This window comes from Ochotona princeps, chromosome 5, assembly GCF_030435755.1.
Source record: "Ochotona princeps isolate mOchPri1 chromosome 5, mOchPri1.hap1, whole genome shotgun sequence".
Lineage (NCBI taxonomy): Eukaryota > Metazoa > Chordata > Mammalia > Lagomorpha > Ochotonidae > Ochotona > Ochotona princeps.
Window position 1 is genome coordinate 20,090,804 of NC_080836.1, and position 15,466 is coordinate 20,106,269.

General features: G+C 38.5%; 1 protein-coding gene across 3 annotated transcripts in view; it reads right to left on the reverse strand.

Moving 5' to 3' along the window:
• ZRANB3 (zinc finger RANBP2-type containing 3) overlaps window positions 1-15,466 on the reverse strand; it is a 207,633-nt gene that overhangs the window by 75,944 nt on the left and 116,223 nt on the right. For all 3 annotated transcript variants that reach the window (XM_012928208.2, XM_058664438.1, XM_058664439.1), the window contains 2 exons: window positions 10,997-11,168; window positions 9,342-9,458 (listed from right to left, as the gene is read on the reverse strand). In XM_012928208.2, the coding sequence (XP_012783662.2) occupies window positions 9,342-9,458; window positions 10,997-11,168 (289 nt within the window). The remainder of the gene's footprint in view (window positions 1-9,341; window positions 9,459-10,996; window positions 11,169-15,466) is intronic.

Genomic DNA, 15,466 nt, shown 5'->3' on the forward strand with positions numbered 1-15,466 from the left:
CAAAATCAACTTTAGAAGATCTTGGTTATCCTAAAAAGAGTCTCATGGTTATTAGCTATTATCCCCTCTCCCTTAACTTCACATCACCTCTAGCCCTAGGCAACCACTCATATCTTTTCTGTCTTTGGATTTGATTATTTTAGACATTTGATATAAATGAAAGTATACACATGTTATTGGTTTTTCTTTGTGACTGGCTTCTTTTTGAAACAAAAAATATTTTCATTTTATTTCAAAGGCAGAGAAACAGAACATAGACAAATCTTTAATCTGCTGGTTCACTCCCTAAATGCCTGTGATAAGCAAGGCTAAAACATAAGCCTGCACTTGAGCTGGGTCACCCACGTGGATGGTAGGAAGCACAGTTCTCAGGTCATCAATTGCTACATCCCAGGGTGTGTTTTAGAAGGAAGCCTGAACAAAGACTAGCAGCCAGGACTTGATCCCAGGAACCCTAGGAGAGGATTTGGACATCCCAAGTATCAAATTATTTACCATGTCAAATACCCTACCTGACTGGCTTCTGCTTCTTTAGCACATTTTCAATCTATATCATAACATTTCTTTGTGGTAGTTAAACAATATTTCCTTGTTTGAATATATATACTCTTCTAAAATGGTAACATCAGGGAGTGGCTTGGTGGCAGAGCAAGTTACACGGCTGCCTGTGATGCTGATAACCTATACGGGTGCTGTTTCATACCTCTGTTTCCCCCTGGTCTGACCCTGCTCCTTGCTATTGGCCTGGGAAAAACCATCAGGATATGGTGCAAATACTTGGGATCCTGCCACCCATGTGGGAAATCTAGAAGATCCTGAATCCTGGTTTCTGTGTCGACCTGCCCTGGCAACTGTAGTCATTTGGGGACTGGACCAGGCATAGAAAATCTCTCTCCCTCTCTTTGAAAATATATTGTTTCAAATAAATCAATCATCAAAGGAGAAATGGTAATATCATTGTTCTATTTGCACTTTTGAAGTATTACTGAGCATCTCCAACTAATGAATAGGAAGCAGAGTATCCTGCTTGGAGCCAGGAACTCTGTCCTAAGCAAGAGAAGTGGCACAGGGAGCTCTCTTTAATCTCATATCGTCTCGGGCCCTAAATCGTGGGGAACACAGAAGTGCCCTTATTCTATATCACTACAAATTAGAAATAAGATTCCACCTGTGTTAAGCTGCTAGAGCAATTAAAGAGGAAACATACTTTGTGCATAATGGAAATGTGTTTAAAATAATTTGCCTTCTGGATCGTTTTTAAGGCAATAAGAAATGTTACCATCCTTAAAGTGACAAGAAATGTTACATTATGGGTTAGCCTTAATCATTTCCACAGAGAAACAACTGACATTTCTCTTAAAATGGCTCTCCCGAAAAATGAGGTGTTGCAATGTAGTTTAAAATAACTGAGAGTTGGATAAACCATACATACCACTTAATCTGTTTCATTCTTCCTTTGCACTCTCAAGAAATATTATGAAGCAAAACCAGTTATGATCCAGAAAAAAACAATCATCCTTATTATCTGAGATTCTTCACTAACTGGCTTTTAAGAAAGATGATTTACTTTCATTGTATTTGAAAGATACTCCCCAAATAACCACAACTGCTAGGGCTGTGCCAGACTACAGTCTGGGAGTGGCAGGGACCTAAGCACTTTTTACCATCCACTGCCTGCCAGGATGTAGTAGCAAAAAGCAGGACCAGACACAGAATAGCCAGGACTCACACAGGACACTCGGATAAGGTATACAGGTGTCCCAAGCTACAACGTAAGCCCCTTTGCCAAATGCCTATCCTACAAATAGAAGTATTTACTGGTACTGTTACTTTCAGGTAATTTGCTTTATATACTGCTTTGAAATACTATTTATTGTTTGCTATCACTACATCTCTTATCAGTAAAAAGTATATGGAGGCGAGATATCAATACAACATTAAACAATGAAAAACATGTTTAAGACATATTTTTTTCCATCTAGCATGGAGTGCCTGTTTGGAAAGCATACAGATAACATCAATACCATAATTGTAAGGTGCTGTGCACATAAATTCTGTTATGTTCAATATGACCTAATTTGCTGTCATGGCTTAATTTCAAGCACTGGTATGTCTTCCTGTCTGCCTAGAAGCCATTGTAGGTTATGAGGAAAAGAAATGATTGTAGCAGAAAAAGAAACCATTTACTGTGGAGATCTAAAACATTAGGACAATGGAAACACATGTGCTAGGAGATGTTAAGTGCACCTTCGGGGCCAGTACCACTGTGTAGTGGATACAACCACGACAGTGCCAGCAACCCACATGGGCTCTGGCTTGAGTCCCGGCTACTCAAGTGCGGATCCAGCTCCCTGCAAATGTGCATGGGTAAGCAAGAGAATATGGCCCAAGTATAGGACCCCTGAACCCACATGGGAGACTCCAAAGAAGTCCCTGACCCCCAGTTTCAGACAGGTCTAACTCCACTCATGGCAGCCATTTGGGAAATACATCAACAGATGGAAAACCTCTCTTTCTCTCTGTTTCAAATAATCAAATGCTTATTTTTAAAAGCACAACTTAGTAAACTACAAAGGAAAATGCCAGTCTTCAGAGGTCCTTTCTAGGTTCCATGATCTGTAACCATAATTAACAAACAAGGAAAGAACAGGAAAAGGATTCACTTCCCCAGGGAATATCTGATTAGACTATTTGACAAGAATAAGATTTCATATTTTACATCTTCACATATTATGGATTTATGGCCTCTTAAAGTTAAAATCACAGATAATGAAAAATGAATTCATTACTGCAGGCAATAATTAAGTAATGACCTTAAAAGAGAATGCTTACTCAAAATCCCAAATTTACCTGAAACCTCATTTCTCCATTTTTCGTCTTTTTTAATCAGTTTTTAAAAAAATTTCCATGCGTCATCATTCGTTTCAAACTACCTTTAAATTCCTATACAGAATTTTCAAATGAATAAAATAACAAATGAAAATGAAAAGAATAACAATTCAATGAAATCAAATGAAAAGAATAACAATGCAAAGATGTGGAATATTAAGAAATCACCAACAGCTTGAAACTTGCTGAGTTTGGCACAGAATCTATTTAACAAAGGGCTGGGCACAAAAGAAACCCTTTTCTTTCTAAATGAATGGAACAAAAATCAATCTAAATAATCAAGAAATCTAGACTCTATCTTATCTTTGCCCTCCAGACTTATTCACCAACATGTATTGATTACACCGTCTTAATATCTTTTGAATTATTCCTTTATTTCCAATTAACATGTTGGGACTGTTATTGCCTTAGTCTCGTTCACTAGCATTACTAATTTGGATTAACAGGATTGTATCCTAAATGGATTCTCTTCCTGTAGACTTATTTTTAATTAATTTTGCACATGTCCAGAGTTAACCCTTATTCATTTTTAAAAAATATTTATTTATTTTTCTTGGAAAGGCAGATTTACAGAGAGAAGGAGATAGAAAGATCTTCCATCTACTTGTTCACCCCCAAAGTGGCTACAATGGCCAGAAATGAGTTGATCCAAAGCCAGGAGCCAGGAGCTTCTTCTGAGTCTCCCACACAAGTGCAGGGTTCCAAGGCCTTGGGCCATCCTCCACTGCTTTCCCAGGCCACAAGCAGGGAGCTGGATGTGAAGTGGAGCAGTGCCCATATGGGATCCTGGTGTGTGCATGGTGAGGATTTAGCCACTTGGCCATTGCACCAAGCCCTATGGTTAACTCTTCTACAACAAAAACATGACCGTTTCGTTCCACTGCGGCTGGGCCTGAAACCTAAGTACTCCTGGGATAAATGATAAACTGTGACCGTGACCTTTGTGATTGGTTCAGAAACCTCCAGCCCAGTTCCTGTCAGATTCACTGCTTCCCAATCTATGTTTCAGTCATTCTGTCTTCCTTTCCTAAACACACTGTTTCTGGTTAATCTTTATGAGTTTGCACATGCTGGTTTTTATCTGCTGGAAACACGCTCCACCAGCTACCCCCCTTTTTCTAATACCTCCATTGTTGGTTGACTAGGTCTTACTTGTTTGTTTCTTGGGATATCTTTCCTCCACCCCAAGTCTGACCCAGGTATCTTCTCTGCATGTGCTGCCCTATAATTCTGTTTTGAAAAATTAAATATGCTTCACTGTAGTTAAATAAACTACAGAGATGGCAAGTTCCTTGAGAGGTAGATACTAGTACCCTGCTCACCATATTCCTTACCATCTTGCCACACAGTAAGCAAATATTTGGTGAGTAAACTCATATGCACTTTACTCAGTACTATGTGTGCACAAAGAACATTATAACCAAACTGTAATCTGTTGTATTTAAAGTAGATTTACAATATGGCTTAGGAGAACTCTGAAACACATCCTGTAACAAAAAAGACTTTAAACAAACACAGTAGATAACTACCTACTTCTTGCAAAGTCTGATTATAATGCAGGTAAATTTTTATTTACTTAGACTATTAAATACCAGTATTTCTGGGAAAGTGTATTAAATTTCATTTTAGGAATGCCATGAACTATTTAACTCTGGCTGCAACTTAGCATTAGAAATACCATGTTTCAGTTTATGTAAGTAGTTGGGGACAGAGTTGTAACATGGGGGAGGGGTGATAAAAAAATGAGCAAAAATTCCAGGGACCTAAAGTGGCAGGATTGGTCTTGTGTATTCATTAATATTTCAGAACTAACCCAATTCTGGAAAAACTGACTTTTCTTGTCTTTTCCTTTCCTTTGAGGACCTGAGGAATTGTTGCCAAGTTTTTACTGGTTATCAACATATCTGATTTCCCACCAGGGTTTCTTCCAACAAACAAGAATGATTTAAAAAGTTCTCATGTATTCACATTCTTTTCTCTTAAGCAAGGATTCTGTAGTCAGTATAATTAATACCAAGTACAAAGAAAGCTAAGTAAGCAAACAAATAAGCAAAACACAAGATAGTCATTAACTTCAGGAAAAACAATAGTTTTCACAGAAAAGAAACGTAATTATAGCTCAACTGTGAAATGTTTAACAGAGTCATTATACAGGAAACAATGAACACTGATCAAACCAAAAATTATGATCAAACCAAATTATAATATGGAAAAATAGAGCAGAAGGAAATACATTGCAAATACTTTGCATCAATTTGTGTCTTTTGTTTTGATTTTCACAATAGCAACTTTCATATACCATACTGTTTTTAGATTTAAAAGTTTTAAACTTCATTTAAAAGGGATTTAAAGTTTTGAATCTCATTTTGTTTCTTTTTAAGTTTGTGATATTTATATCCTATCTTATAAATGGTCCCATCCAAAGAATAGTAATATTTTTATGCACAGGTCTGACAAAGTTTTACAATTTTAACTCTTACCTGTGACTCACTTCAACTTAATTTTTATCTACAGACAGAAAGTTTGTACTTGGTGGTTCACTCTCAAATGCCAACAACAGCAGCCTAGAACTCTATTCAAGTCTATCAGGACTCAAGTGCCTGAGCCAACAACTGTGCTTTAGCAGTAAACTGGACTGGAATCTTAACAGAACTCAAACTAGTCAATCTGAAGTCAGATGCAGGCATGCCAAAAGGTATTTTAATTACTGCCCCTAACACCTGTGCTCAAGTTAATTTGTTTTCCTCTCTTGTGAAAAGTAGAGTTATACTGAGGAGAGGAGAAATCTTCCTTCTAGATTCTTTCCTCAAACACCTGTAACAGTCAGCGTAAAGCCAACTCAGAAGCTTGGAACTTCATCCAATTTTTCCATGCGGGTGGCAGGTGCCCAAGTGTTTGAATCATCATCTGTTGTTTCCCAGGATACATTAGAAGGAAGGGGGAGTATCAACTTCCTGCTAATGGCCTGGTAAAACAGTGAAGATGGACCAAGTGATTGGGCCCCTGCTACACATGTGAAAAATTTTTTTAAGGCATAAAGAAAAAATTACACACTGAATTGTTTGAAAGTTAAAACTTCTGTTCTTTGGAAGACAATAATCAGCAAATAAAAAAACAGAATCTACAGACATGGAAGACATACTTGCAAAAGATAGGTAATAGATAGGTAAGTTTATTTTCAAAATAGTCCTTATACTACAACATAAAGAGAATAATACATGAAAATATGCTCAAAAGCATTAGTTACTAGAGAAATGTAAATTAAACACCACAATGTGATACCACCAAACAGCCACAAGAATGATTAAACTTAAAAATATGACAATACTAGTTGCTAGCAAAGATGAGGAATAAATATAGCTCTCATATAATGTCACTGAATTGCAAAAAGGTATAGTTACTTTGAAAAACAGAACAGTAGTATTTTTATGAAATTAAACCAACACTTCATTTAGGAGATAGCAGCCTCACCCCTGGGTATTCATCCAAGCAAGATTACATGTTTGTACAAGGATGTCTTTGAATTATTATATTAATTTTATTCATAATAGTTCAAGCTGGAATACTGCAAAATATCTATTACCTTATGACAGAGCAGAAAAAAATAGTAATAGCTCCACATAGAAGATATAAAGGTAGCAATCAAAGGGAAAACAGTAGTGACATATGAAACACATCTCTCACATGGTTGCAGGGGTTTAAACATTTGGACTAACCCTGCTGCTTTCCCAGGCACACTGGCAGGGACCTGAACTGGAAATGCAGCAGCCAGTGGCTTCACTCTTTAGCCACAGCACCCACTTCAGTGCGATTTCTTAAAAACTAGAAATAAGAGCTCGGCATGGTAGCCTAGCGGCTAAAGTCCTCCCCTCAAATGCACCAGGATCCCATATGGGTGCCGGTTCTAATCCCGGCAGCTCCACTTCCCATCCAGCTCCCTGTTGGTGGCCTGCGCAAGGAATCAAAGTCTTGGAATCCTGTGCCAGGGTCCGTGCAGTAGGTGTGAATGACACAAAGGTGTGAAGAGAACAGCTCCCTGCATGGCAGGGCCCAGGGAGCTTCCAGCTGTTTGGCAGGGCCCGGCGGATTTCTCTCTGACCACCTTGATGCAGTTTCACCACCCTTTTGCATGGACACTCAAGCACCCCACTAAGAATCCTGTAATCTATTGAGGCATTGTTTGCCCCTGTGAGATGGCTTTGGCAAATAATATCAGCTTGAGAGTTAATGTTACTGATAATGTCTTGGTGAGTGGGCCTTTAACTGCACACAGGAGTACAATCAAGCCCATGCTGTTTCCAGACACCTTATTGTGTACCTACCCATTGCCATAAAATCTGGCCCGGACATTTAGCATGCTTTCTGGGAAATGGCTTGATAAGAATTTTACAAACTAATGGAAATGATGGGAGTATGGGTTAAAACTGCCATGACAAAAAATATAGCTACTGGGACCCTAAAAGCTATCTTGTTACTGGGACCCTAAAAGTTATCTTGTTACTGTGACCCTAAAGGCTATCGTGTTACTGGGACCCTAAAGGCTATCCTGCTAAGGCAAAAAATATAGTTACTGTGACCTTAAGGGTTAGCCTGTCCTTGCAACTCTTTAGAACATAGAAACTGTAGTTGCTTTAGCTGCTTTCATAATTTCTAACTAGAGGAAATATAGGCTGATTTCACTAACATCACAAAGATATACTTTTGATTATTGTTTGATCACTTATGAGGTTGTAGAACCTGCAGTTGTAGAGGAACTTAATGTTAGGAACCTTTTGTCTTAGATCTTTGTTTTTTCTCTTTTGATGTATTTCTCCCATTAAGTGATGGATAAGTTGTAGAATAAGAATTGTAGTAAGAGTGTATTACTGAATAAGATGTGTTGTCTACTGAGAAATTCTTGGCTGCAACGTTGGAATGGATAATACCCTGTCTTGAGGTGAAACAATTTGTAGAATTGTCTTTGGAAACACTCACTTGTCAATTGCAGAATTGAAACTTAAATGGAGTAAACTTGGCTCATTGCTAATTACAATTCTTTCCGCCGTTATAACTCTTGCTTTACTTGTTCAGATAACAAACTGTGTGAGCTTGCTGACCTAATGGCCTTTAGTGCCAATGGCCCGTAATCCCCATACACCAAGACCCCGGACTTACTAACCCATACATAATTCAAGGTAAGGGCCTGGTTGTCACAGGTGGCGCCAAGGTTAGAGCCCAGACCTGAGGAGAGCGGATGAAGACTGGCAAACCAAGATAAGCAAGGAATGTGGGACCCTTCCTCAATCATTTCTCAAGAAGTTGTAAATTGTGCCCCCCTGAAGCTATGTCAAAATGCCCCTAAAAGAAAACTTTGTACTGCTTCTGTATAAATAAAGCGGACAGCTTTCTCACAATGTCCACAATCATCAAGGAATCCTAGTGGTCCGTCTCTCCTTTCTTTCTCTCTTCTTCTTTCTACGCCTATCTCACGCACCCTTCCCGAGCTCCGAACTCTCGGCTGGAGCTGGACTCCGGCAATCCTGCATCTGTGTGGGAGACCTGGAAGAGGTTCCTGGCTCCTGGCTTCGGATTAGCGCAGCACTGGCCATTGTGGTCACTTGGGAAGTGAATCATCGTGGAGGATCTTCCTCTCTCTCATGCTCTCTATATATCTGACTTTGCAATACAAATAAAATAAATCTTAAAAAAAACACTAGAAATCAGCTTGCCATTTGATCCAGCAGTCAAACACTGCATATATACACAGAAGACAGGAACACAGTGAATCAAAGAGCTACCTGCAGCAGCACCTTATACCAGCACCATTCATGATACTCAAAACAGTAATAAATCAAGGTTTCCAGGATATATCTACACTGTAGAATATTATTCAGCTATAAAAAAGAATGTAATTCTACCAGCAGCAGCAAAATGAACACAAATGGAGGACATCATTTTGGGTGAAATAAGCCAGACTCCTGAAGACAAATAAAGCAAATTTCTCCTTATATGGGGGAGCTAAATCTTACAAGACAAACAAAAAGAAATGCCTGTAAGCTATTACAAAGACTGAAAAAAAAAAAAGGCAAGGTAAGGAGAGTGGAAAGGAGGAAGGGGATATTATTATCTTCCTAGAGTTTATGTATAAACCACATTGAATCTGTTGAAAACTAAGTAAAAATTAAAATAATAAAAAATGAATATATGCTGGTATTCTAAAGGAAAAAGTATAAGCTATAACACTAAGTTCCCTCATCAAAGTAAAACTATATATTAGCAATAATCAATATGTAGATAGATGTAGCAATTACTTATCATATTATGTACCTTGAATGTTTGAATTTTACCAAAATAGTTCAAAAATAGTAAAGAAATGTGGGAAAAACATAGATAATCTGCTTACCGGAAAACATCAAAACACACTGAATGATTTTATGAATACAAACAAATCATGAGGGCTCAGCGATGAGTACCTTGGCAATAGCAGTTTGCTTATATATGCGAGTGATCAACCCCATGACAGACACTGGGGTATCTGAATTTGGAGATTTCATTAATCTTTCCCACTCTTCAAAGCTGGTGTTTAATTCCTACATGGAAGAAAATAACATTGTTTAGGAATAAAGCGCAAAGAACCAAACAATCAATGCCATTGTGAATCATGTCCTACATTTTTATTTTCTGAATAGAAAAGTACTTAAAAAAACACCAGCATATTCTCCGAGGAACATCATCAGCCTAGAGTTAAGTCAGTGACAAGTTCATGCCAATTGCTGAAACTAACATCAAATTGTAGGTGAAAACAGAGCTCTTTGGTAGCATCATAAATTAGTTATGGCTTCCTTTCTAAAGAGAAATATATATATAAAACTGTTCATCTCAAAGGCAAAAGAACAAAGAGGAAGAGGAAAACAGACAGAAATCTTCCATCTGTTGGTACCCCCATAAAAGCTGTGGGTTGGTGAAGCTAAAACCAGGAGCTAAGAGATCCACCCAATTTCCCATTCGGGAAGCAGGGACTCAAAGACATGAGCCCTCACCAGCTGCTTCCCAGGCACATGCAGTGGGAGCTGGAAGGGTTAAGGAGAAACTTTACCTGTGGCTCCACAATGCCTGCCCCAAGCAGAAATATTTTTTAAAGTGAAAACAAACATTTAAACTCATAAGAAAGCCATGAAATGTCATGAAAATAAGTATCTTAGCAAAGTATCTTTATAAAGACTCTATGTTTGGTATACGCTTGCAATGGGGGAATCTCAACTGAATTTGAGCTGTGGTTATGCAACAAGGTGGAGGAATCCACCATGGTGGGAGGGTTTGGGGAGGGGTGGGGAGAACCCAAGTATCTATGTAACTGTGTCACATAATATAATGTAATTAATGAAGTTAAATAATAAATAATTAAAAAAAAGTATCTTTATAAAACACAGGGCAAAAATAAAAACATGATTTTATTTAAAGAAGCATAAAGAATAGGACATTTTAGCTAAACATAAGTACAATCTAGTCATATATTGACTGTCCATTTTATTTTCTTTCTAATGTGCAATAATAATAATCAGATCAATCTTATTTTAGAAATAGCACACTGATCCATGTTCACAAAATGCTTGCTCTCTACACTCTCAAGATAAAATAATTTAAAAAAACTCCTTATGCATAAAATCATGTCAGAGAATACATAAGCATTAAAACCCCCCAAAATATACATATAGAGAGAAGGATCATGTTAAACATACATGTAAAACAGCTTCACCCAAGTTAGTCTGGAAGACAGCTGTTCACACTTTAAAAATGCTACTGCAAGTAAAAAAATTTCCCTCGCTAAGGATAGGGTTTCATGTCCTATAGATACTTAGCATTCTTAATATTAAATCTTCAGTGAAGTATCTTCATCACAAATAATCTGAATAATCACTAGAATATTCTATCTGTTCACATATTTCATGACTAAAGTTAAATTCTTCCTGCAATGACACGAAAGCAATTCATCTGCTCTATTCATTAAGCCTATTTTAAGAAAGAATTTTTCCTCCTGTGAAATATGAAATATGTACAATCTTTAATGGTACAATTTTAAAATATTTAAAGTAAAGTAAAGATTTCTAATCAAACCGTGGGTTCTTACTTTGGCTGATGCTGATGGAAGATCAAATGGAATACGTTGTCTGATTTTAGGGGGCAACTGGGTTAAAACTTCACTCTTTAATCTTCTAATCATTATATTACTTAGCAGTTGGTGAAGCTCATTAAGATTTGATGCCCCTCTATAATCCCACTGGGATCTTCTACCATAGTATCTGTTAATATAAAGAAAAAAACATGTAGCAAAGCTGAATGTTAGAATAATAAAACATCTCACTCAGTATTTATTTCCTTTCAATTAGAAGGAATCATGACACTATTTTCATTGTTATTTACTATTTTCATTTCTGAAATAAACAAGGGGAAAAAAGTGAAAGAATCTCAGTATTATTCACAATCCTGGGGAAAATGTTTGTTGAGACCAGACCAGATAAATCATATTCATATTCATATTTTAGAATACACAATTGTAACTAAAGGGCATAACTGTAGATATTTACCAAAGCATTGATAAAGTACCAAATATATGCTTTAGGAAAATAAACCATATGCTAAAGAAGGAGATGGTGTGACTCCATTTACATGATGTTCAAAACCAGGCAAATGTAAATGACAGAGTTGTTTGGAGCTCTCAGCGGAAGGCACCTTGGTGGTCACACTGCAGGGGCAGAGGAGACTGACTGGCAGAGCCTTCAGAGCGAGGATTTGAGAGCTCCAGTGATGCTTAACTTCTGAACATGCTGTTAAGTATTAATCCACTGATCAATTTAATTCATTAAACTGAAGAGCTATGTATTATGTTATGTTCTACATATAATTTACATTTCACAAAAAAATGAATAAAATAAAAAATAAAAACTAGTCTCAAAAGTTCATTCAGATAAATTAATGCAAGCCTGGGGCGAACTGATGACTCTAAGGGCATAAAGGTCATTGCAAATGGGCGCTACTGGTATTTTGGGTAAATTACATGACAGTATGGTTAGTAGCTCCAGCCCAAAGTATAAGTGAATTGCACTTTTATCAGCTAATCTTCTTAATTACCCAAGACATCCACAAACATCCTTCATGCCCTCTAGGAGTTCATATTATATCCAACTGAATTGTTTAACATAGCAGATTGATTTCTTAGTGGTCTCTTCTTCCTTTGAAACCAATGGACTGACAGTAAAAGAATTTTTTAAAAGATATGAATTTAAGATACGAACTTATTGTGAAAGAACGAGAGAAGGCATTAGAAGACAAATGATTTCAAGAAATATTTAGAAGGCAAAATTCAGAGAGACTTGTGGTGACTTGGGGAGAGGGGCAAAACAGAAGCTATAGCTTCAAAAGCAGCTTGTAGACCGTTGAGAAGATCAGGAGTTGGAAGCGGCCACTCTGCTTACCTCCGCAACCGACTTTTACCCAGAGGGTTACCTCTTGCATTTAGCTGCCTGTTAAATTTCAGTATTGTATATTTTAAAGAAGACTTCAGCAAAGCAATACCTGCACACAGTTGAAAGAGCAACTAGAGAAGACTTTCACAATGAGGATCAATAAGCTCCAGCTGTGCTCCACCTGCCCTGCTTCAAACTGAGAACAGATACACTACACAGGCAAAACAGAAATCCACAACCGGGAACAAACACAAGATAAATGTCTCAATGACCCAGAAACAGAACCCAAATGTAAAGAAGAGAACAGGGTCGAAGCTATGAATCTGCTTGTTTTCCGTCTAAGAACAGGCAGTGGGAGCCAACAATTCAGGGTTGCAGTGATAAAGAATTTTGGTACAGTTTTTGATACATCATGAATTTTCTGGGAATCATAAACGTTGTGAACTGAAAGGGATTCTGCACTTTGTTTTGTTTGGAACTCAGTGCAGAGTGATGTCCCACTTTGGAATCCCATGCCACCAACACTAAAACACTGCAGTAGTTGAACTGCAAAAATGCACAGCTCTATTAGCTTGAATTTCTATGAGGTTCATAATGATTCGACAACTTCCACATTCATCTTATGGTTCACATTTTTTCCCACTTAACAATTCTGAAATTCAAAGATGAGTATTGGCTAAATTGCAGTGGTTTTTCCTTGGGTGGCTTGTAAAATAATAGCGCATATTAGAACCAGTGGAGTCTTTAATTCAACCCATAATATAAATATATTTGCTTTATTCTAATTTTAAAGTTTCTAGCAGAGTAGCTCTTTTCTATCCATTTCCACAGGAAAGAACATATTTCTATTAGTTTCCTTAATTTTTATTCCTCATCTATGTTATGCAGGGTTCTATTTATTTTCTTAAAGTTAGAGGTGCACAAAGATGACTATACCTGTGGTTTTCATGTCATTATAATCAGGCAGCATTACACAACACTTACTGTGAAAGGGGGGCATTAGGTTCACAGCATTAGGAAAAAGTCATCTACAACATGACTGCCTTCCTCGCGCTCAAGTACAGCTGTTTCAATATACACATATACACATATGACTAAGTTCTCATGGAAAACCCGAGAGTATCAGAAGCTAGTAGTCTGGAGCCTCCTCCAGATCTTCCAAGTGGATTCAGAGTCCTCCAGTCATAAACAGAGTCATCCCAGGTCATAAGTAGAGAATTGGATTGGAGGTGGAACAGCTGGGACATGAATTGGCACCCCTATGGAATACTTGCATCATAGGGTGGAGGATTAGCTTATTCAGCCATGGTGCCAGCCCCGATCATGTTTTAAAAGTGTTTTTACTAATATCTATTTGGTATTAGTTTATGATGATCAAATAAAAGTTTACGGCAAAACCCCTGCATGGAACACACACATTCAAGAGTCAATACTTGACTAACAATCACCTTCTGACTTTTGAAACTTGGGTTTTCTTGTACTCTTTTAAAGCAGTCTCTTCTTCCCATCCTCAACTCCTGCCAATTGCTGATCTATTTTTTGCCACTGTAGTTTTGAACATTCTAGAATGTTATATAATTAGATTCATATAGTATGTACAAGTTTGAATCTTATTTCTTTCACTTGGCACAATGCATTTGGAATTCCTATATGTTATTGGTTGAATTAGGAGTTCATTCCTTTTTATTGCTGAGTAACACGTACATGATAGAGCTGTATCAGCACTTGTGCATTTACCTCAGCTGAAGGACAATTTGAATCGGTTCCAGTTTGATGTGAGTATCTACACAGCAAATGTATAAAATTTTCATAGAGGTTACTTGGTGAACTTTTTTCATTTATCTTGACTACATACCCCTGAGGAAGATTTCTAGGTTGTATGGTAAGTGTATATTTAACTCTTAACAAAATACTACCCTATTTTCTAAAGTGGCTAAAGACTTTATAGCCCCACTAAGAATGTGTGAAAGTTCCAGTTGAGCATGTGTTCATAAACCTACTTTATATTTCGTGTATTTTTTTAACTTAAAAATCTTATTTTAGATGACGTTCATATAGTTGATCAGAGTGGGAAGGATCGAGGGTTAGGGAAAAGTGGGTGTAATTGTTGTTTCCAAATTTTCTACTTCCTCCTGTTTCTGTGGGAAATGGGACAAAAAGAGGAGAATCCATACCATCCCAGTACACTGGGATGGGGAATGGCCACCTGATATTAACCCAGGGTTCCTATGTGGCACACACTCTAAGGGTTCTGTCCAGGTGGTTTTGATAGTTCTGACACGCTGTCAATCTCGCTGATCCAAGGATGAGGAAACCCTTCCAATATCCACTGGCTGACATACAGGACCTTAAAGTGTCCATTTGCCCAGATATTTGCTGTCATAGCTTGGCTAGGTGGTTGTCCAAATTGTTCTGTTCTACTTCCTCTGCTGTGGTACCAGATATACCCTGCAGGCTCCAGAGGGCTGCTATAACTTAGACGTGCATCAGGGCCTGACATCCACTACTCTGTCTTTTCCACTGAGGACGAGTTCTTACAGGTGGGCCTATGGACCTGGGCAAGGTGATCCAGGGCCCCACCAGATTTCTTGCCCCAGGACTCACCATTTAGTCAGGCCAAGCACACAGGCCAGATGACTGGGGCTCAGCTGGAATCCCTCCCTCCCACTCTCCCGGCCTCATGACCCATCATCCACCGTACAGGTGGGTCCAGTGACCAGGGCCAGGACACGTGCCCTGTGGGAACCCCATTCCAGGGGCTCAAAGACCCTACACTCACCGTGAAGGAAGGCCCAGGGAACTGGGCCAGGACTCAGGTCCTGCGGGGTCACCCACCTAAGGATTCACAGACGCAGGACCCACCTTGCAGGTGGGGTCAGATGAGCTGGGCTACACTGGATCCCCTGCCCCTAGGGCTCACGGACCTGGTATCCACCACACAGGTGGTACCAGGGACGTGGGCCAGGTGACCCGAGCCTTGCCTGACCCCACATTCCTGGGGCTCATGGACCCTCCAACCAACACCCATGCGGGCTCAGGGCACAGGGATAAAAACTATTTGTTTTTATCCATTTTAAAGGCAGAGCAACAGAGAATAATGACACAGGCAGAGAGAGAGATGTCTTCCACCTGCT